The sequence below is a fragment of the Rattus norvegicus genome, chromosome 18 (assembly GCF_021556685.1).
Source record: "Rattus norvegicus strain SHRSP/BbbUtx chromosome 18, alternate assembly SHRSP_T2T, whole genome shotgun sequence".
NCBI classification, from domain to species: Eukaryota; Metazoa; Chordata; class Mammalia; order Rodentia; family Muridae; genus Rattus; species Rattus norvegicus.
The window spans coordinates 3,740,003-3,764,926 of record NC_141551.1 but is presented as its reverse complement, the minus strand read 5'-3'; the positions used below and the strand labels follow the sequence as shown (position 1 = coordinate 3,764,926).

Here is a 24,924-nt window from a genome sequence, read left to right as displayed (position 1 = left end):
TTGTTATCGCTCGGCTGGAAGCCTGGACTGGATCTGCCTGGTAGGCTACTTGCTGGGCTGGACCTCCAACCCTTGGCCTTGGGGACAGTCAGACTCCTCCCTGCTCCACCTCCAGTTTCTACTCCAATCTTATAAAATACTCCTTTTTGATTTACGTTCCCATTGTCTCCAGTCCCTCAATGCTCCCACTCATCCTGCTTCAGGTTCAACATTCATCAAATCCTTCCAAAGACCAGGAACAATACAAACGCACACAAAGCCAGATGAAGCGTTGGGAAGTCTTGGAGAACTTACACAAGTCTCACTCGGGATAATGTTCAAAATACATCCCATCCCGAGTTCCTGGGAAAAGTAGAATGCATTCCCACTGCAAGGCCTCTGCTGCCCCTTTACCTAGAACTTACTCCCTCACCTCACGCCTGACTCCCCTTTGTGCCCTGGGTTTCTGCCATCGGCCTTTAAGTGGATTCCTCTGCCCTCAGCTCAGCGATGACCTGCGGTAATTCTGTTCACTCACTGGTTACCATCTCCCCAGAGTATGTTAGTCCAGCGGCCATCTCTGCCTTCTTCTGCAATGTCTTACCTGACCTTTATGGTCATCCCACACGTCTGGTTCTCAGAAGTTGTCGATAAATATTTATTAAATATGGAAGCAAATGAATAGTGCATATAAATGCATCCATGAGCATTACCGCCAGATAGTACCGATCTTTGTAGTACAGGCGTCACCTCAAAAGACATCATCAGCTCTTGTCCACCTTCAGGTGTTAAGGTGCTCAGTCAGGACAATGAAGCTAACCATTGTGACTATCTAAATCCCATGACTATGTGGGCAAGAGGCTAAAACAGAAAGAGGGTTCTGGTGCCTGTAATTCCAATGCTCCTCCATGGAGTAGCACCAGGCCAAGGTCAGGAGGCAGGAGGAGTTGCCCACTGGCAAAGACACTCCCAAAAGGCTTCTTATGGCCCACGGGGGAAGCAGAAGAAAGTAGGAACAGAAACTAAGAAGTCGGTTTGGCAAAAAATCGGCAGCAACAACAAAACCTAAAGAGGGGGGCGACTCACCTCAGACATTTGTCGCCCACATTGGGTCCCAAACATCACAGCCAGAGAGCGAGGCCTGAGGAACTCACCCCAACAACACTCCCAGCCTCCAGAGCCATGGAAAACCAAATTGCATTGTTTCAGGTTCGGGTCTGTGGACTCCTTTTGGCAGCCTCAGCAAACTCGTTTAATCCTGCACAAAGGAAGTCTTCACAGAGGTGTGTGTGAGGGGTGTGTGAGGTGTGTGTGAGGTGTGTGTGAGGGGTGTGTGAGGGGTGTGTGTGAGGGGTGTGTGAGGGGTGTGTGTGAGGGGTGTGTGAGGTGTGTGTGAGGTGTGTGTGAGGTGTGTGTGAGGTGTGTGTGGGGTGTGTGGGGGGTGTGGGGGGTGTGGGGGGGTGTGGGGTGTGTGTGTGAGGTGTGTGAGGGGTGTGTGAGGTGTGTGGGGGTGTGTGTGAAGGGTGTGTGTGAGGTGTGTGTGAGGTGTGTGTGAGGTGTGTGTGAGGTATGTGTGAGGTGTGTGAGGGGTGTGTGAGGGGTGTGTGTGAGGTGTGTGTGGGGTGTGTGTGGGGTGGGTGTGAGGTGTGTGTGGGGTGTGTGTGGGGTGGGTGTGAGGTATGTGTGGGGTGTGTGTAGGGTGTGGGGGGGTGGGTGTGAGGTGTGTGTGGGTGTGTGGGGGTGTGTGTGGGGTGTGTGTGGGGTGGGGGGTGTATGAGGTGTGTGTGAGGTGTGTGTGAGGTGTGTGAGGTGTATGAGGTGTGTGTGAGGTGTGTGTGAGGTGTGTGTGAGGTATGTGAGGTGTATGAGGTGTGTGTGAGGTATGTGAGGTGTGTGTGAGGTGTGTGTGAGGTGTGTGTGAGGTGTGTGTGAGGTGCTTCAGCCAGACAATCTCCAGACAGAGGCCTAGGCTGGTGCACAGCTGCTTTTGTGAACTAGTCCAAACTAGTCCAAGTAGGCCAGTCTGGCGAGCACCTCATCTATGAGAAAGACTCCTAATATGGATGATACTTAGCATCTATTCAGCCACGATCCTTCCTCGCTCTGTGTAAGAAGCACATCTGTAGTAGTCTGATTACAAACATCTAAAAACAAACAAACAAAAATAGTGGCCTTCGTTCCACCCCCGGGGCCTCTTTAGCACCCTGTCCCCATCTTCCACTCTCCCCTAAAGGCAAAAGCCTTGCTTCCCAGTCAAAAAAATACCACAGGCGTGGTTTGAAGCTGCAGTAGCTATATAGAAAGCACTCACAGGCTGGCTTAGAACAGCAACGGAACACACTCAAGATGTTACAGAGCTGTGTTGCCCCTGAACCTGTAGGGAGAGATTCCTTCTGTGCCTCCTCCAGCTTCCAGAAACCCAGCCCTAGACATCCATCTCCACTGATGTATCAGGAGCCTCTCTCTGCTTTGAAGCCCAACACCAAGGCCACACCAGCAACATCACCATCTTCCAGAGAGGGGGTGTGAGAATCCAGAAGGCCTGGCGGTGTTCCCTCATCTCAGGTTCCTACTGCTCCCTTCTGCGTGCGGCCTCGGAGCCACACTGAGGTGGAAGGCTAACGGATGGAGGGGTCCATTTCTGCAGTGTGAGGAAGTCATCACCTCTGCTAGGATGAGACTGCAGTGGGGTGTTTGCTTAGGGGCCACACCCGTGCTCTACAAGCGGACCCAGCAAACCCACTCGCTCATCAAACTAGACTGGGGAGGAGTCATTTAGTCTGTCATTGGTGCCCTCCAGGGAAAGTTCACGAAACATCTGCCTTCCAAACACACACACACACACACACACACAGAGCTTGTTGAAACTTGGTGCTGTTCTGGCAGGAAACTTGTAGGCTGGCATTGCCTTTTGACCACTGCACCTAAGACAAGCTGCCACAAGAAAGACTGTTGGAAGCAGGAAGAAACAGTCCCACCCTCGGGGAACCTGGAGCTAGCATAGAAGGAGATTTGAATAGAAGCGGCTCCGAGGTGCTGTGGAATCAGCTGGAGGGTGCAAAGCTCAGCTGAGCACCAAGGAAAGCATGATCACCGGCACAGTGGTGCACAGCACAGTGGGCAACTCGCAGACTCTCCACCCTTAGTCACTGGGGTTTGAACCTTGGCTTTACCGCATACTTGTTGTGTGCTCTTAGACATGTGGCTTAACTTCTCTGTGCTCCAGAATCCTTTTGGGTAGGATGCACATGTCCAGCAAGGCTCCTTCATAGATTTCAATAAATGGCTATGGTGATTAAGGGGTCAACAGAAAGATAAGAGGGGCGGCTCAACAGATAGAGGTGCTACCTGTGCAAACATGGCAGCCTAAGTCCCACCACAGAACTCACGTAAAGGTGGAAGGAGAGAACTCTGTTCTATAGTGTCACATTAGGAGTGTGTGTGCGTGTGTGTGTGTGTGTTTTGCTGGCTTACACGCATAGCTAAATGCTTACCACACATTCTCAGTCACACACACACACACGCACACACACACGCACACACACATGAGGTGCATTCAGCCAGTGCCTGGCATCACTAAATACTGCACCAGAGTGTGTTACATTACAGTCTTGCATTACGTAGGCCCTGACTATCAGCCTACGCCTTCCCATCTGCCCTTTACCTGATGCCATCGTATGAACTTTGCACAGTGAGATGATGGCATCACAGAACCAGCTTCTTCCTCGCTTTGAATGGTGAACACAGTCGGTTGCTGAAAACCCTCGTCTCTAACTAGCACCCGTTCATTAATTGCATGTGTGTTTTCCGATCACATGACCCTCACCGAGAGATTATAATGTTACAGGCTGAAAACTAGGGCAGGCAGGACTCAATGAGCTGGCTTCCCCTAGGCAGTTCCCACCCTGTTGGCAAGAGAATTCTAGTTCTAACCCGTGCCCTGGATGCCCTTTCTTGCAAAGCAGGCAAAGGCTGTCTGCAGATGCAGCCCTGCCCTAGTAGATTCCGGCTTCTCCATCGTCGTCTTCAGCCAGGAGTTTGCACACACAGGCAGGCAGGCCCCTTTTAGTTAGACCTTGATTTAAACTACTCAGGGACCACCTACTAAATCCTTTCCTCAGTGGGCAAATGGACCCAGAAATACCTACATGACAACCAGAAACAACTCGTCAGCTGGAAAAAGATATTATTGCCACTTAAATTAGCTTTAAAAATTAATTCTTCAAATGTCATTTTATCATATGCAAAATATGTCCTTCAGATTTTAGATACAAGCTGTATCTGAACTAGTTGTTACCTTGTTCCAAGGCAACAAATGTTACACTGCTGTGTTGTAGAAGGGGCAGAAGCATTTGCTGTTGGGAATGAGTCAGTGAACCAAGTCTTTCCAGCACATAAAGTGGTGTACATTCTGACAGCAAAAGATGGCTCTGTGAGTAGAGGTGATTGTCACCAAATCTGACCATCTTGAGTTTAATTCCCAGGACTCACATGGTGGAAGACGGTAACTGACTCCCACAATTGGTCCTGTTACCTCCAGCATGAAAATACATACATGTACATGCATGCAAGCCCACAAAACACACACACCGACACACACACACACACACACAGAGACACACATAGACACACAGACACAGAGAGACACACACACAGACACACACACAGACACAAACACACACTCATACACAGACACACACACATATACACACAGAGACACAGACACACACATACACAGAGACACACACACAGAGACACACACAGACACACACACATGCACAGACACACACACAGACGCACACACACAGAGACACAGACACACACACATACACAGAGACACACACAGACACAGACACACACACACAGTAATATAAAAAGAATTTTAATAAACCTTTTATGTGACTTCTATGACAAACAAGCCTGCCGTCAGGAAGTCTTACCTAAGAACAGTCTCTGCACCTCATGAAACACTTCTACATCTTTGAACGTTATTGACAAAAGGTCAGACTAGAGCTGAGAAGCTGCCTTCTCAGCTCAGAGAGTTTACTACGTACTAGTGAAGACCCGACTGCAAATCCCCAGCACCCACTGGTGTGCTGGGCATGGCCATGTGCTGAGGGGAGACAGGAGGGTCAGTGATGCCTGCTGGTGCCAGCCTAGCATCAGACTCAGGGAGAGACCCTGACTCCAAGGAATATGGAGGAGAGTGACAAAGAAAGACAGCAGAGGTCACATCTGACCTCCTCAGGCTCCTGTAATATAAGTGTGCATACACCACAAACAACACATACACACACAGAAACACACACTTACAGACACACATACACACATATATACACCACACACACAGACTTATACATGCATACTTATACACACATACCACACACACACATATATACACCACACGGAGACATACATATATATATGCATACATAACACACATGCAGACACAAAAACACACATGCCACATACACACAGACACATACAACACATACACACATAGACACATACCACATACACACACAGACACATACTCATATAAGCACACATGCCACACAGACATACGCAATCACATACACACACAAACATACCACACACATGGACATACCACACAGACACAAACATGTACATACCGCACACACATTCACATACCCCATACATACTCACACACACCACACACATCACACACACATGCACACTCATATACACACAGCACAAAGAAAGATACAGATACACACTCACATACACACACTTATAAACAAACCACACAGACACATACACACCACACACACATACACACACACATCACACACTCTCACACCACACACACATAATACACATTCATATCCACACACTTGCAAACACACCACACAGAGACACATACCACACACACACATATGTGCACCACACACACACACACACACACACACACACACACAAATATGAGCTACTATTATGAATGCTGTTTTATATTAAGTGACACAGGTTTTCTGAGGTCAGGAGCTGGTGCAGTTAGAATAAACTCACATTTGAACTGCTCTGTCACCTGCTTCTAAATGACAGAGGAGATGACATCACACCCATCAAAGCAGTTCCCTGCAGTTTCAAGAAAACTGGATCTTACAAGGACGAACCATCTAAGGATAGCTTTGTGTCTGGAGTCTTTTTTCAGGCTCAGAATGCAGAATAATTAACCATTTAATAATTGTGGATGAATGGATGAGTTAGTTAAAGTCGAAATCCAGCCCTTGGTATCCAAATGTCACATTCGATACAACCTGCAAGACTCAGTTGATTCCAGGGCTACCCTCCCTGAAGCATGTGATACCAGAGGAGTCATCAGAAACAAGGAAGTGGGGGGCTCCCAGGATCTGCTCCTGCCCCCACTGAATTAATAAGCAATTGCTAACGTCAGCTTTTTCAGAACTCCTATCGGTTCAAAACCCCACAGCAACCTATGCATAACTGGAATTTGAAGCTAAGTTATTTATATGATACGACCTAAAGGATTGTAATAGATACATTTTATAGAATTTAAATTACACTTCGCTAAAACTGTGGGAAAGGACTCATGTTTCAAAAATTGAAAAAAGATAAGTAGTTTTCATGTGTGGAGTAGAGACATCAGACAGAGCGCCAACTGTAGACCTCACTTTTCCAAACCTACTTTTAATGCTGGTTCTTAGATGCTTTTCCCTCCCTTCTAGCCCCCCACCCAGCAGAGGTAGTGGGAAAGAAAGGTTATCAGGATACAAACAGTGGGCCTGTTTGGAAATGGTTCTTTGGAGCAAATTCCATCTACGTTGTCAGAAAGTCAGCAGTTCAGTTCACAGGTCAGCAGCAGCAGCTTGCTCCACTGGCAGACACTTCACAAATAAAGCAAAGAAGCATTGCGAAGCCAGCTACGCAAGCTAAGCCTGTCGCTGTCCATCAAGTCCAATTTATACTCCCTGCAAACATCGCCTGTCCTCCCAAAGCATCATGTGAGTCTGTCTTAGCAAAACTCCCCATGAGTGTGCACCGCTGACATCACCCTGCCAATCAGCCCAAGTCCACAGAAGAGGCAAGAAGACTCCAGTCCACCACCAGAAGGTCTTTGGTTCGTTTTTTTCTCTATGGTGTCAAATGTGACAAATGGAGTTCAGCTACCCTATGTAAGGCGAACCAATACATGCTTGCCATTAGCAAAGAGTCCTTTGTCACATGACCTCTCTCATGCTTGCTTTAGCAAAACATCCCTTCGCCTGTGTCTGCTTCAGGAAAGCACTCCTTCACATGTTTGCCTTAGCAAACACCACCAGACACAACTGACTTTCCAAAGAAACCATAAGCTTCCACTTCAATTGACATTTTGAAACAGTAGTAGACGCCATAGTACAAGTGAGGGGCTGCAATGAGTGGTATCTTCTCTGTGACCCAAAGATTCACTAATCCCATCTCTCAACAGTAATTCAGAGCATGAAGGCAAGCTTCTCATTCAAGGACTGGGCCCTTGTAGCTTAGGCAACTCCCAAGGTGCATTAGCTCCATGAGATTTGCTCAGGAACAAGGTGAAATGGCTATGGCCTGGTGTGGGAGCATGTGTCTCCACTGGTTGGGTCCGTCAGGTCAACTCACGGAGGGAAAACACTTCTGTGTCCCTTCCCTGTGTGCACTTGTACATGGGCTTTCACTGCTGAAACTCGACTAGTTCGACAAGCACGGGCAGATATTAGGGAAATTCTTTTTAAATAAAGATGGGCTGGGGAGCCGCTGCCCTTCCAGAGCACTGGGGCTCAATTCCTAGTGCCCCCCATGGTGGCTCATGATCATCTGGAAATCCAGATTCAGAGAATCTGATGCTCACTCTGGCCTCTGTGAGCACAGGCATATATGTGGTACACATACATATATGCAGGCAAAACACTCATATAAAAAATAAATTAATTAAAGCTATCAGTCACCTTTAAATGTATAGGTCATTTGTCCGAATTGTCAAAGTAATTTTATCATTGTTACAAGAAGGTCATAGTAAATGTCTTAAATTTTCCAGCCCTCACTTAAGGATTTTATATGAATGAAAGGAAAGGCCCTGTTAACAAATGATTCTCTTTCACAATAGTTCTATAAACAGAAGCTTGTGTGACTCAGTTTCCTGTTTATGGCCGTTGGCACCAAGTTACACACGCAGCTGAAACTCGGTTGTGGTTGTAGCAAAGAGCGAGCACCGCCACTCTTACCCATGCCCATGTGTGCAAGCGCGTGTCTCTGTCATCCACATCAACACAAGCGCTCTGTGGGAGGCACACTGGGATGCAGGGAAGGATAACAGGCAAGTAGACCTGTCACTGTGCAAATTCAGGATGTTTGACACATCTGTGCACACCATCCCTGACATTGTAGTGTTTATGCCAAGTTAGCCTAAAACTCTCAGGTCACATTTTCTTCAGAATCTTATAAAAGTTTTATTATTTTTTAATCATGTGTAGGATGTATGGCTGCATGTGGGTATATGGACAGGAGTATAGATGCCCACAGTGTCTATCGCCATTACCCACCTGGAGCTGGTTTGAACTTGGGTCCTCTGGAAAAATATCAAGTGTGCTTAACGGCTGAGCTATCTTGGCCCCTGCACTTGAGGCCATATTTTCAATTTCAATTCCCATGTTGTCATTGCTGTTGTCCAGTATGTAACATCCCCAGGTTTCACAGGTAAGGGACCATGCAAAGCCAATACACCTGTCAGGTTAACTGCTGACATCCTTTAACGCCGTCCCCATCAAATGGTCAATGGCTTCTAAGTTGTACTGCAGGTTTCATGGTAAAGCATGGACAGGACCCTTGGATCAAAGAAATCTCTCAAAACAAAAATTCAGACATCTGAGTAACAGCGAGAATCTGAACCCTTCTTTATGGGATCTTCAGGGCGAGGAAGAACAAAATGAATCTCTGACACAAACACTACTCAGAATCATAACTCACCCTGCCTTTTGACCGGGGCTACCGTTAAAATACCAGCCTTGTTGTTATAGATGCACTACCAAAAATTAGCCACTACCATGGGACCAGGTTCTATTTTTAGACATGGCCTTTGCTCACTTCTGCAACTTTAATTTTTACAGAGCCTTTTGGCATGAAATTCTAAATCTTGGCTGGCTTCACAAACTTATTTTTAGAAAGTTCAAGAAACAGAGCTGTTAGTTAACCCCTCTCCTTCCAATCTCCAGCTGTGCTTAAGAAGGGTCAGTGCAGCATCATTCAGATACAAACAACAGATTGGTCATAATTTCCCAGTCCTTCTCCACTTTCTCCACCTGTGTGCAGCCGCCTCTCATGATCTGAAAGACAAATCCATATGAATTTCTGCCCACACTGGGGAAACGTGACCAGTAGTCCAACCTCTAGAGCTCAGCTTTTTCTCCCTTCTCCAAATATGCTTCTCTCCTATCACAAGTAATCTACATTCCTGGGTCCCTCAACTGTTGGAGCAGAAGGCAACTTCAGTTCACTTTTTTCTTTGAGGAGGAAACTACCAAGTACAGCTTATCACTAAACTGAGGAGTCTTTATGAAGTCATGCCCTGGTCTAGAGCCACAGGCTGCTGAGTGAACTTGAGAAGCCACTTCCTACTTTCTGGGAGTCATAGCCCATGCACATTAGCCTGTCCTACAAACCCGGGAAAAGTATCTTTTCTGGGCAGCCACACAACAGGGCCAAGTGGCCCATCACTAACAGTGCCACTTGGAGAGCATGTGGTGGCTCTCTGTGGGCAAATCTGGGGAGAACCACAGTTAAGGATCTCTGTGGTGAATTTTTCACTTCATGCCTGCTCTACCCAAAACTAGAACAATTCTCTCCAATGCTGGCGTGGCAAGCAATCTAGTGTCCTTAAGAATTAAATATTCAAGCTACAGTAGACAGTTATTTTAAAGTGAAAAACTCAGTTTTGCTACTATTTAATATACAGATTGTCATAGGGGCCTTCACCCAGTCCCCAAGTCAGATGATCACTTGCTTTTAATAGTTTTGAGTGTCTGAGAGAGAAGGTGGGTTACCAGCCTAGTATGTGACCATGACACACAACCTGGCCAAATAAAATATGGATTCTCCTCCCTTAAATAGCAAAGAAAATGCAACCCCAGATTGGAATGAGAAGTGAACATGAGCGTATGTCTCCTAACGATGCAGAGCTCACAGTTATCTCATGCTGAAGCATTGAAAATGATTCAAGGGGACGAGTCAAGATGGCGGATCCAAAGAGGCAGACAGCACTTTCCCATTATCTCTCAACAGTTCTGAATCAAAACAGCCGGAAGTCAGCCTCTCACCAAAACTGGTGACTGAAGGACACACCGAAGGGTAAACAGAGGGACACTGAGAGACCCAGAGACTGCTTACGGGACAGAGGGCACAGCGATGCACAGCCCAGTGGCCTGACTGCCTGTGGGGGGACACAGGGACAGAAAGAGAGCAAGGGAAGGCATCCTGGAAAACCCATACAGAAAGAAACAGAAAAGGAAGTCTATAGCTTATTTAGAGATTGCATAATGGCCCTCAAGAACCCCTCTGCTTGTCTCGGTGTAAAAGCAGATGCAGTAACAAGAGCCATTTTCAAGCTGTGGCTTTAGGAAATATTAGTTCCTATGATGGTTAGCTCTCAAATGTCAACTCGATATAACCTAGAATCATATGGGAAGACAGTCTCAATGAGGCATCATCTAGACCTAGTTGGCCTCTAGGCATGTCTGTGGGGTTATCTTGATTGTGGTAACTGAGGTGGGAAGACCTAGCCCACTATGGGCAGCACCATTCCCTAGGACCCATCCTGACTAGTATAATAGTGAAGAAGATGAGCTGAGTAGAAAGCAGGCATGCACTTGTTCTTTCTCTGCTCTGGACTCTGGAATGTGGCTAGCTGCTTCAAATTCCTGCCTGACTTCCCCACAATGATGAACTGTACTCTAATAAGGATTAGGAAAAAAATCAAATAGCATAAAAGCAATAAAATGAAAGAATTTAGCACACACATTTTCATCCTAACTCTGATTATAAATAGTCTTAATTATCAAATTAAAAGACATAGACCTCTGAGTGGACTAACAAAAGTGATCCAATCATTTTCTAAAAAATTATTAAATTCATTTGTATATGTAGAGAGAGGTACACATGCTACAGTGCATACATGAAAGTCAGAAGTCAACTAGTGAAAGTTAGTTCTGTCTTATACCATGTAGTACCAGGGATCAAACTCAGGGTGCCAGTCTTGACAGCAAGTGCTTTTAGCACTGAGCCATTGCACTAATCCAAGGTCCAACTCTTTGCTGCCTGCAGAAAACATAGCAGCAAAGATACATACAGACAGAGTAAAAGGACAGGAAATGATATCCAAGCGACCAGTGTGCAGAAGCAAGTAGCTGCCACTATAGTTATATCCATCAAAGCAGATGTCAGACAATAATAGAAGAGGCAAAGTTACCCCATATACCAGAGAGTCATGGTCATTATAAACGTATAGGCACCCAATGTTGGTGTGTCCAATTCATAAAATAAACGTCACTAGGGCTGGAGAGATGGCTCAGCGGTTAAGAGCACCCGACTGCTCTTCCAGAGGTCATGAGTTCAATTCCCAGCAACCACATGGTGGCTCACAACCATCTGTAAAGAGATCCGATGCCCTCTTCTGGTGTATCTGAAGACAGCTACAGTGTACTTATATATAATAAATAAATAAATCTTAAAAAAAAATAAATAAATGTCACTAGACACAACAGGCACGGTCATAGTGATAATGGCTGGGAGCCACCATGTGGGTTCTGGGGACAAACCCAGGTCCTCTGGAAGACCAGTAAGTGCTTAACAGCTAGGCCATCTCTCTAACCCCCAAGAAGGATTTTTTAAAAACTTAAACATATAAATAATGAGACCAGTTCGATACCATGTCTCTCAACAGAGAGAAGGTGAGGATCAAGAATATGCACTGCTGGATCTTACAATAGCCTCAGCAAAGAACCAGCATCAACAATCTTCACTCTATCCCATCAAGCAGGGAAGGGAAGCACTCTTCTAGTGTCCACTATAAAACCACTTCCACTCTGATACCTAAGTCAAATAAGGACGACAGTTGACCAAAGAAAACTGTCAACCAATGCTCTTGGTGAACATGTATGCAAAAAAAAAAAAGAGTTCAACAAAATATTTGCAGAATAAATCCAGCAGTCACTTAATAAAACCACACACCATGACAAGGTCGGTTGCATTCTAGGGATGCAAGGATGGCGTGACAAACGCCAAGTGGCGACAAAGCACAGCCCCGGATAGAATTAATAACAACAATGCACACGATGATCTAGACAGAGGCATGAAATCGCCTGACAAAAATCAACTTCCGAAGGAAGTACACAGAAGCCTCGTGACGCAACATAATACATGCTATCTAACATTACCTTGAGGCAGCATCAGACTGCAGGGGAAAACTCAAATCATTTGTCTAAGGTCAGGACGAAGACAAGGATGTCCACTGTTAACGCTTTTACTCAATGAAGTACTTAATAAACAAACAAGTAAATAAATAAATGGTCTGCCGATGAAAGAGGAAGAGGTCGAATTATTTCTATTTTCAAATGACAAGATCCTACACTTAGAAGAGTCTATCAAAAACTTTCTGGACCTGACAAACAAATTTAGCAAAGGAACGGTATTAAGAAAATCAACATATAAAACTCAGTAGCTCTTTATATCTCAACAATGAACAGACTGAGAAATCAATCAGGAAAGTAACCTCATTCACAGATGCCTACAAAGTCCCTTGGGATAAACATAGCCAGAGAGGTGACAGAGCTTTGCAATGAAGCTATGCAACTCCAAGGAAAGAAACCAAAGGGGGCACCAGAAGACGGAGAGAACCCCGTGCTAGTGGGTGAGCAGAACAAATACTATTTTCTCTGCTGCCATAAACCATCTAGTGATTCAGCGTGATCCCTATCAAAATCCCACGGACATCTTTTCACAGAACTAGAAATAACTGTATATGAAAGCACTCATGCACACAGACATACACACACACACACACACACACACGAACACACACGAACACACACGAACACACACACACCCCTCTGAATAGCCATAGCAATACAATTTTTTAAAGAAAGCAATGCTGGAGATACCACAACACCTCACTTCAAATTATACGACAGAGCCATGGTAATCAAAACCTATTGAACCATCGCCAAAACAGAAACAGACTAATGGAATAAAATAAAGGATCCCCAAACAAACCCGGGCAACCACAGCCAGGTTTCAACATGGATGCCGAAGAGACCAATTAGCCACTGTGACACGCTGTGCTGGGAAGGCTGGATGCTGGCGCGTAGGCGCCCGTGAGTAGCTCCTAGCTCTCACCTGGATAAACGTCAAAACAGAGTGACTCAAAGACCCTCCTGGGAAGCCGGAGACCTTGGGACTGATGCAGGAAATCAGGGGGAAGCACATAAGACGCAGGGATAAACCACGACGTTCTAAATGAGCCTCAGTGGGCCAGACAGTAAGAGCTTGGCATGGTGATGGGATTGTGTACAATTAAAAAGCTTCTACACATCCCAGACAACAGTCAATTGAGCGAAGGGACATATACGGAATGGAAGAAAAATTCCACCAGCAATTCAACCAGTACAGGATTACTATCCAGGATATATAAATAATCAAACGCCCAAACTAATAGACAAACTGAGGAGATACTCTCCCCCCAAATGACAAGTAACCAATAAATAGATTTTTAAAAAGTGTTTGACAACCTTTGTCTGAAAATGCAAATCAAACTCACTGAGACTCCATCCCATCCCAGTCAACCTGGGTACTATGGGAACAGGATAGGCTGGTGAGGACTCCTAGAATGGGAAGTTCTTGTTGAGAATAGAAACCACTGTGACCACTGTGGCAACTGGAATGGAGGTAAATAAAAAATAAAAAAATAAAAATAAAATAAAAGTCAGGAGTAAATAAACCTACTACATAGTGCAACCGCACCATAAGCCCAGGGTGATACTCAAGGGAGAAACACTAGCGTACGACAGGAAGCCCTGCATGTCTATCTATGTTGGTGTTCACGTACTTACAATAGCCAGGGTGTGGAATGTCCTAGGTGTCCACCAACACCTAGGTGATGAATGGGTGAAGAAAGTGTGGCAAATATTCTCAGCGGAGAATCAGTTCTCAACCTCTGGGTCGTGACCCCTTTGGGGATTGAACAACTCTTTCATAGGGTCACCTAAGACCTCAGAAAACACAGATATTTACAAAACGAGTCCTAACAGTAGCAACATTACTTATGAGGCAGCAACAAAAATGATTTTATGATTAGAGGTCACCACAACATGAGGAACTGATTAAGGGGTCATGGCATTAGGAAGGTTGAGAACCACTGCAAGAGAGTGTTATTTGACCACAGTGGTGTGGGGCAGGAGAGCTGGTTCTGCCCCTCAGCAGCCACCACATGGCTCTGCTCAGCTGATGGCTTCTGGTGTGATGTTGGTGGAGAAAGACGCATCCTTCCTGGTAGGTTGGCCGCTAGGAATCTGACCGGACTCTAATGAGTATATGGACACCACAAAATGAACTTGTTGTTTCCTTTTGGGGGCAGGGTAACAAGGGAGGATGGACATAGGGAGACTGGAAGGTGAGTATGATTAGGGTGCATGATGGGAGATTCCATAATAATAATAATAATAATAATAATAATAATAATAATAATAATAATATGGTGATGGTGGTGGTGGTGGTAATACAAAGCTCATATTATCCAAAAGATAATGGATAGGACTGGAGACTATCCAAATAAACAAAACGGGCCAGACTAAGAAAGAAAATCTCCCACATTCTCCCTCGTGCATGATTCTAAATTTTAAGAAAAGTCAGGAAAGTAGAAGGTGAACTATTCAGAAAGGGGGTTGGGGGAGGGGAGGGAAAGGAAGGGAAGGGAGGGGAAGGGAAGGGAAGGGAAGGGAAGAAAGGTGCTCACATATGAATGTGATTTGCAGGAGTGAAAATTAAAGCCCATTGTCTTGATAATTAATACACAACAGTAAAATGCTTTTTGAAAGAATTACATGGATTTTCCCCAAACATCCCAAACTTGCTGACTCTCTGGGATGACATCTGGGTGCAGCAGGGATCTGGTGGACATGAACTGCTTTACAGACCAATAAAGGCAGGCCCTCTATTTTATCAACATAGGCGTCTTATGTCAATGGTGTGTGGGAAAGTCAACACTTTTCTAAGGAATTGCATGCCTCACGGAGGTAAAAGCATTCTGATAGACAATGTTTGGCAATGGATGCCTTTCTTGTGGCAAAGCCAGAAATTCATTAACTTTAGAAGTCTTATATTTTCATTTACTTAAATGTAAAACAAGTTTTTCTAATGTATTTTAATTTTTTTCCGAAAGAAAACTGCCAGTGCTTTTTGAACAGATTGTCTGAAACATTAAAATGTGGTTTTCCCTGGTAGAAAACCTTGGCAATAGCATGTAAGAGGAGCCATGACCAGCCAAGTTTTTACTGGGGTTGGGGTTGGGAAGCGCAGGCCTGAGTGAATTCTGAGTGTGTGATTTAGTGAGTGTAGACAGCAAGAAGCCTGTCACGCACCCACTTGCTAGGGCTCCTCTGTCTGCCACCATTGGAATTTTTTGTGTGAAAAACTTGCTTTAACCTGTAGGACAGTGCTATTCGGCGCACACACAAACACAATGGTAACTGGTCAGGACATTGCTCACATACAGAGAACTACAAAGAAGAGGAGAAAGGGAAGAAAGCAGCCAAAAGTGGGGATGAAAAAAAAGCAAGGAGTCAGCAGAGAGGATAGTGGAGCTACAAGGACAGCGTGGTCATGACCTTGAACTTGACATGGAGCCTAGGCCAACCTCGAATTCTCAATCCTCCTGCCCTAGGCTTGCCAGTGCTGAAACACCAGGGGAGGACCACCATGCCTTTGCAACCCAGACCGCTGATTTTCTGTTTGTGTTTAGTACCAGGAAGGCCTAGGGCCTCCTGCACACTAGGCAAGCACCTACCACTGGACTATAACCACTGAGCCCACTGGAAACCAACTGGAATCATTGAGCAACAATACCAAACTAAATGTGTCAGAACGAATTCCATAGTTATATTTCGTGTACACGCATAATAACAGATAATTAAAGCAAACCTATGTGCAACCCATTGGAGACAATTACAAGTATCCTCGTGGTGGCTGTCTTTTTAGTTCCCTTTTTGCATGTTTATACTATATGATAAAAATTGTTTTATCATTGATTTATCTTCTCAATTTTCTTTCCATGGAATGAAATGTGCACAGTATGTTAACATGTTCACATGCATATATAATTTGTAAATAAATTTGCATCTACCACATAGCAGTTCCTTTATGTCATTTATGGTGGTGCCAGTCAAGACTGTCTAACACACTAACCCAGACACTTTAAGCTCCAAAATTACTCCCACTTCCTGTAATACTTCCTCTCCTCAGCGGGACTTCCAGGAGAAAGGATAGCTTGGAGTAGAGAATTTGGACTTAGGACTGGACTTCAAACGCTCACATCCATCCTAGGATCAAGTGTTGTTTCTTGGCCTTCTCCTTTGAGGCCTCCCAGCCCACGCTGAGGCCCGGATGTGAGGGCTGGCACACCAGCAGGTACTGATTAAGTTGGAGCAACCGCGCACCCTCTTTCCTGCCAGGTGTTCACTGCCGGTGTTCCTGCCCACTGAAAGTCTCACTGGCCCCCAGAACTGCTTGTTGGCCCATCAGGTGAATCTTTTTGCTGACAGTGAAGAGGTACCAGGGATATAACCAGAAATACTACCGAAGTCTCCTAGGCATAAGGTTGCAAATATGAAAAGTCTGGCAGACAGCCGCCACTGAAGCCCACGGTCTGTCCTGGGATAGCCAGGTGCCGTCGGGGATGGAAATTTTGCTATGAAGCCTCGGACTTCCTCTTCTGCAAGCTGGAAACTGATCACAACTTTCACTCGCCCTCACCTTGCCTACCCCATCCACCTACAGTAGCATGTGGCCAGGTCAGTGCTGTCATAGGCTCATACACGGAGCACTGCGCCCAGGTCACAGGGTCTCTCTCCAGTCAGTCTGGCCTTGGGACAGCTCGGCCCCATTCACTTGAGGTCATTAGGTCTAGTTGGGAAAAGAAGATCCGTCCTTTGGCCTCAGTGACTGGCCCATGTAGAGAACTAGTCACCACTCTCAAACCAATCACCCTCTATCTGTGGGGGACTGACCGTACCTGGATGGTGTGGCCGCTGCCCGGTGCAGTGGGGCCGCCCACCAATTTGCAGAAAAGCTCAGGCCGGGGCCTTGAGACATCCAGGCCCCGCTCCCCGCAGGTGGCGGTGGCCCAGATCTTCGCTGCCTGGGCCAGGTTGAAGTAGGGTGGGTGCAGACTGAGCCGGGCGGCCGGAGGGTCCTGAGCCACCACGCTCCAGCAGGGCGACATCCTCAGCAGCAGCAGCAATAGCACGAGCAGCGGTGGTGAAGATCGCGGTGCCCAGCCCAGAGCCACCGCCATCCCGGGGCGCTGGCTCTCCTGCTTGTGCCCCGGATGGCACCACGGAGCAGGAGGCTGCCACTCTCTGCGCGCCCGAGCAGCCTCAGGAGTAGGCGGCGCCCTGGGCCGCGCCCCTCTGTCCACGCGCTGAGGCCGACGCGTGGGCGCGGCTCCGCGTTGCGGAACCTGCGGCTGCGCTGGCAACGGCCGGGTCAGGAAATGTCAGGCATAGATATTGCGAGCTGCAAACTTTCCAGGCTTCCCAAATCCAGGAGACCGGGTGTTCCTCCGACTGTCCTAAGAGCCAGATCAGAAATCAAACCGGTGTGTGCTCTCCAAATACTGAGGTCTCCAGTTTCTGAGAGGCTTGCAGGAAACTGCCACTGCCTGTAGAACTTTCGTCAAAGACATTTACAGTTCCCAGTCGAGCATTGATCTGTGGGCCCATTCTTCTATCTTGCCGGTACAGCTACTGGCTGAGTCTGGAATTAAAGGATCTCGCTGAGTTAGCAGTGGTGGAAAGTACATATCCAAACCACAACCCGGTGATGCTCGCTGTGGTTCGCAGGGAAGGTACCTCGCGTGAAATCCTTTAGATGTCCAGGTACTACTACTCCCTTAAGGCTGAGACTTGGACACTCCCCAACACTGGATTCACGACAGGCCCTCTAAGGTATTAGAGGAGGTGCTATTGATGGGGAAGCCAGCATGCTCGAGGGTGCCAAGTGTCCCAGGACTGAAGCTAGAGAAGGAGGGAAAGAGGCAAGATGTGAGAAACACCACTGCCTGGATACAGGGATGAGAACACTTGAGCTTGCACACTTGAGAGGTGCTGTGGTGTGAACATCCCTGAACCTCCCCACAACAGATTCATAGGCTGAAACCCTACAGTCAACCGTGAAGTTTTTAGTTAAAGAAGGATTTTTTTTTTTTTTTTAGTTTTTTGCAGTATGCTTTCGCTTTGAGTCATCCCACTTGCACAGATTTATATCCAGGGAATAATCAGATAAATATATCGAGGGGGTAGTGCTGGTGAATGTGACCAGTACCTTTGTAATCGAGCCCCAAAGGCATGGTGGCACACACCCGCAACCCAGCACTACGGAAGGCTGAGGCAGGTGGATCGGGTGTCAAAGGTCAGACTGGGCTGACAAAACCCCATCTCAAACCAAAATGAATAAAGAAACGAACGAAAAATAAGAGATCAGAGTGTGCTGGCTGGTTCTTGCCTCTATAAGGGTACAATGAAGACTGTCTAAACCAGGAAGCAGCCACACCGGAAACATGCCACCTTGTTCTGGTTTCACGCAATTTCGTGTTTACTCTGTTGTAAAAACTCAAATGAACCCCGCACGCCTTTAGTCCCAGCACTCCGCAGGCAGAGGCAGGAGGATCTCTGAGTTCCAGGCCAGCCTGGTCTACAGAGCGAGTTCCAGGACAGCCAGGGCTACACAGTGAAACCCTGTGTTGAAAAAATCAAAAACAAAACAAACAAAAAACCCACTACACCAACAACAAAAACACAAAAGCTCAAAAGGACTGAGCTGAAGGCGAGAGAGTTCACTGATATAAAGTATATATATTATATATAATGGTTAGCAGATCCCCACTGGAATAGTTATGTGACCTATTTAATCTTCTGTTTGTTCTGGAGGCAGGGAAAGGCATTCATGGACCTAATATAAAAGAGAGGCCATAAGAACTGATTGAAAATGTGCATGTCAGACAGCGTCTTAACCAGCAGAAAACACATGCGTGTGGGAGAAAATGGGTTCCGTAAGTGACAAGTGACTAATGCCTTTAATAAACAACTCTCACAAAAAAAAAAACACAGGAAAGGCTAACATCAGGGCTAAGAGAGCCAATTTAATAAAAAGAAAATGTAAAAGCAAATAGACATAGCTAGTTTAGAATTCTGCTCTTCCTGGGAACCAAGATGCAAACACCAACCAGTAAGGCCTATCTCTCGCTTGTCAACCGATTAAGATCATTGAGTGTAAAGCTGAGGGTTGGAGAGAATTCATGAAATCAACACACTCTTGGTAAAGTGAAAAAATCTTACATTACAGGGGAGGAATTTCTGCAGTGCTCAGCAAATGACTCCAATATATAATTTGCCTGTAGTTCCTCTACATTTTATAGTCCTGGGATTTACAGCCCTGCAATTCTCTGGGACATGGCAAACATTTGACCTAATGGTTCCTTGAAGCTATTTAGTTTGTTTTGTTTATGTTTATAAGCCTCTCAATGTTATTAGGCCATAAGAACAACCGTATAGAATATATTTTGACATATATTTGCAATATCTAACAAAAAGGAAATGATATGAAAATGCACAAAGTCAATCCTGTCTCCAGCACTAGTAAAATGAAATTATAAAAAGTTCTTTTATGATAGCATCAAAGAGAATAGAAGCCCTAGGGAAAAAGTAAATTAAAAAGTTCAACATTTGTCCTATAAAAACTGATATCTTCCAAGATATTTCAGGGGATCTTAATACAGATGGACCTTGACTAACAAGGAAGCAACATCCTATAAACTCATCACAAGGTGGCAATAAGTCACAAATGTACTTAGACCATGTGACCTACTGAGCAGCACAGCTTAGCAAATGGAGTGAAGAGCTGGGTCTCACCTACATGGGTGTGTGGGTAACTGGAGTCAGGGGCTGCTAGTGCTGTTAGTGCCCAACAGCAAACATCTTACTACAGATCAGTAGCTCAGGAAAGGGTTTGTAACTCAAAACATGGTTTGGGCTGAATTTGTATTGTTTTCGTATGGTCAGTAAATTGGAGGGAGGAGAAGTAAGACAAATGTTCTAGTCTGCTTTCTCTTCCTGGAATAAACACCATGACCAAAAGCAACGTGGAAAGGAAAGGGTTTTTTTCATCCTATAGGTAACAGCCCATCATTTGACTGAAGCCAGGAATATGGAGGGAGGAACAGGAAGACCAGACCTGGGGGAACATTTCTTATTGGCTTGCTAGCAAGCTCACATTCATAAGCTTTTAGTACAGTTCAGGCCCGCCTGCTGAGGGAAGGCACTGCCCACTGTGCGCTGAGCCTACCTACATCAGTTAGTGAGAAAATGCCCAATACACACATACACACAGGCCAATGATTGAAGCAATTCTTCAGTTAACATTTTCTCTTCCAACGTGTGTCCCGGTGATAACCAAAATTGGCATCACACCAAGACATCATCCATCAATTTGGGGAATATCTGTGAATGTGAAGTTCTATATTTATGGGTTGGCATATAAAATATTAAGATGTGATTGTTCACACAGCAGTCTACAGACTGAACCACAATCCCTATCAAAATTTCCGTTTTCCTTCTCTCTCTCTCTCTCTCTCTCTCTCTCTCTCTCTCTCTCTCCCTCTCCCTCTCCCTCTCCCTCCCCTCCCCTCCGCCTCCCTCCTCCCCCTCCCCCTCCTTCCTTCTCTCTCTCTCTCTCTCTCTCTCTCTCTCTCTCTCTCTCTCTCTCACCTTTTTTCAGAAACTGACATGAGAATCCTAAAATTCTTATGAAACTTCAGGGGACCTATTAGGTCATAGGAATCCTGAAAACAACGAAGTATGAGCTTCGCTTTTTTACTTCAGAATTTAAAACAAGGTGACTGTAACCAAGGCAACAGGTAGGGGAACATGGAGATCAACTGAACATAATTGAGTCCATAAACAAACCTTTAAGTCATGAGCACTTGGTTTTCAACAGGACACCAAGGCTGTCGCATGAGAAAAGAGTCCTGTGAATAATGGGTGCTTGTCCAGTTGGATATCCACCTGGGAGAGCCAAGATGAACTCCTACCTCATACTATACACAAAAATTAACTCAAAAGACATAAAAGCCACAACTCTGAAACTGAGAGGAAATATGAGGAAAACAACTTCTTAGATATGTCAGAGGTGATTCAGGCCCTTCTGAGTCCTTCAGAACTCAGATGCAAATGAAGCTGGGTACTATTGTTCTCAAGCATTTCCCTGGTCAAGAACCTAGACATGAAGGAGACTGACTCCCTGCGTCTAATCAAACTAGTTAACGCTCCTTGAATGTTAGCGTTTGGGCAACAGTGTAGCATAGCAGATGCTCTGTAAGTGAAGCCTGGGGTTTTCTCTTCTTTGCCTTCTTCTACACTTCCACACTATGGAACAGGAGCTTAAACTGCTACTTGCTAATGGTTTGATTCCTGAAGGAACGGGTTGTGAAAATTACCTCCTTCCTTCATCAAACACAATGGCAGCACTGCTAAGCAGCAGGGAGAAGAATATAAACAAAGCAGCAACACCGAGCACATACCTGTGGCCTCCAGAAGGCAAATGTAACAATGAAACCATAATGAACAGATGCTGCTATCCTAGCGCTAAGCTACATCACAAACCCGAAGGTGGAAAGCAGGTCTTCTTAAAATATAAAAGCAGTGTAGCTGAGCATAGTGGTCTAGGCTGGCAATCCCAGCACTTCTGAGGATCGTTGACATCAAGGGCAGGCTGGCTACATGTTGAAATTATGTCTCAAAACAACAAAGTACTACAGACACACGGACCAGTGAAACAGACACCATACCGGAAATAAGCCCACACAGCTGTAGCTAATCTTTGACAACAGGGTTAAAAGCATACTTCGGGTAAAAGGCAGTCTGTTCAAAAACTAGCGCATAGCGAACTGGATATCTATGTGTGAAAGAATGAAACTAGATCCATCGCCCTCACCCTGCTCTAAATCCGATTTGAAATGCATCAGACCAATGAAAGCCAAAGTTTTGGCCATACAGAAAGAAAACAGACAATGCATGGTGAGCACAGTCCCAGGGAGAGCTTTTCCAATGCCTTCTAATAGCAGAGGGGAAGGCCCAAGAACAGAAAAATGGGCTTGCATGAAATGACAGCTCCTGAGCCTGGAGACGTAGCTCAGTGGCAAAATGTTTGCCCCAATACTCAAGGCTTTAAGCTGGATCCCTACTGATGCAAACCATGCCGTCAAAGGAGAAAGATACTTCATGATCACCAAAAAAGCTTCTACCCAGTAACTGTATGAGAGAAAAATCTTGTTGGTTATACATCAATATGAGATTGATATCCCGAATCTATAAAGAACTCTAAAAGCAAAATAGCTGAAAGAATGCTATTGAGTTAATAAATGGACAAATAGTCAGGCCTCAAAGGAGGAAATACAAATGGCTAACACTTGACAAGATTCTCAACATCTTTAGCTGTCAGGGAATGCAAATTACAAAGTCTGAGACTCCATCTCAGCCCAGCCAGAATGGCTATGGTCCAGATAACAGGGCTTAGGAGAGGCTCAGCCGGTAAAGTCCATGCCTTTGCAAGTGTGAGGCCTGAGTTTGACCCTCCCGGAACCCATGTAAAACAAGGCAGGCATCATGGTGTGCACTTAGAATTCTAGCACTGGGAGGTGGAAACAGGCTGATCCTGAGGCTTTCGGGCTAGCAGATAGTGGAGCCTTGTGAATTCCCGGGGTTAAGGAGAGTGATTCCTGAGGAACAGCACTTGGGGTTGACCTCCGACCTGACACCCGCCTCCACCCCGACACATGCAGAATGGAACCACAAGGAATGTTGGTAAAGATGTAGAAAAAGATGAAACTGATGCTGCTCGTGGAAATGTAAGCTGATACAGTCACAATGAAAGTCAGTTGCCCTGTGATTGAACTCCAAAGGAGTCTGAGATGTATATCACAAGGATACCAGTGCGCCCTTAGTCACTGCTGCACCACTCGTTGTAACCAGCCTTGATAGCCATTACTGGATGGCAAAGAACTGTGTGCATTTACACAGCCCGATCTTATTTAGTTGTGGAAGTGAGTGTGTTGGGCCAGGAAACCCAAAAAGACCACCAACGTGCCAATACCGACTCAAGCTCATTAGGGTCTCTTTATTTAAGCTCGAGCTTGGACTCCCAGCAACAGGAAGGTGGAGCCCTGAGCCTAGTTTTAGACAAGCATTTATAGAGGCAAGAAGCAGGTATCTAGCCTGGGACACATCTGACTAGAGGGCCGTTATGACCTCTAACATAATTGGCTGGTGTTGGGAGCTAAACCACAAACCTAACTTTTACACTTTTCCTGATTGGTGGTTGTTAGGAAGTGAAGTATCGGGGGCAGGCTTGTGACCTGGAGGTGCAGATTTGTGGAGGAATAACCTGGAAACTGGTGCTGGACACAGGTGTTGCTGGGGGGTAACCTGGAAACTGGTGCTAGGTTAGTTACCTTGAGTTCAACCTTAGGTCAGGCTCTCTAAGATCAAGTCTGAACCGAAGAGAGTCTCTCCAATGAAGTTATGTCAGTCTCTATGTTAAAAACAACTAAGAATCAGAAGGATCACGTTCTCTCTCAGCTACAGGACTACCTTTCAGCTTATACGTATTAATGCATCTGAGGGTGTGAACGGCGACTATAGAAGCAGAGGAAGGGTCTAAACGGGGAACAGAGTCAAGGACAAGAGAGGGTAAAGGAATGTATGTGTCACAAAAACATACCGTGTGGAGTAAGGGGGTAGGGAGGATTTGGAAAGCAACAGAGGGATCGAGAATGAGATATAATGACACATCTGCATGAAAAGCCACATACATTTCTCTGTACACAAACCAAACAATGTTTTTTAAAGTAGAAAACTTTGCTCTTCTCCTATAACCTATTTCAAGAGAATTTCACCAAATGAAGTTCTCAGCAAACACTCCTCTAAGTTACTGCAGACCTACGTAACTGTAAATGCAGACTTTTCACTGGTGGGAAATGATTGCTTCTCTATGCCGAACCAAAACCCTTACAGATCAAACAAAGAAGGTGAGTGAAAAGCCCTTGGCGTTGTTACTGGCCATTTTGAAAGCCAAGGACTTCCCTCGGGTACTGGACATCAGAAAACACAGATCCAGCATTCCTCTTTTGTCTGTATATATAGAAGGTCAAAGTCAGGAGACTTATTTGAGTCCTCATAACCATAAAGCATCCCAGAATCCAGCCATGGGGTCTCCCTCTGCTCCCTTTCAAGTGTGGGCATCCCTGCTCCAGGGCACTGGACCTAAGGGTGCTTTATGGAGCAGAGATCCTCATTTGACCTGTGACCTGTGACAGACCAGAGCCTTCCGAGCCCATAATCCTCAGTGCTAAGCACACGAAGTAGAATTCTAGGCCTGGTTGCCCCAGTGTTTTCTCTCACTTCAGGCAGAACCCAGCTTCGGTTGGAACCTTGACAATGGTGCCTCTCGTTAGGGCACTCCCTGGTAGTTAGTTCTGCCAAAAGTCCTGTGAAGAATTCACATTCCTATCCCATGACTTTCCTTCCAGCCCATGCTTTGCACACTCCAGTTCAGCTTTTATTCAAAATATGTGCTTGGGCAGAAGAGGTAATTTTATACATTTGCTATTTGGAGGGTTCATTTTTTTTCCACTCT

The 24,924-nt window shown here is 45.7% G+C and overlaps 1 protein-coding gene across 3 annotated transcripts in view; it reads right to left on the bottom strand.

The window, feature by feature from the left end:
• Positions 1–17,620, bottom strand: part of Lama3 (laminin subunit alpha 3) — a 231,870-nt gene extending 214,250 nt beyond the window's left edge. For 2 of the 3 annotated variants that reach the window (XR_015642374.1, XM_087593013.1), the window contains exon 1: positions 17,249–17,620. Coding sequence is in view for 2 of the 3 variants with exons in the window: in XM_087593013.1 (XP_087449139.1) it covers positions 17,249–17,530 (282 nt within the window). In the remaining variant the exon portion in view is untranslated. 3 annotated transcript variants of the gene reach the window in all.
• Between the last annotated feature and the right edge of the window lie 7,304 nt (positions 17,621–24,924).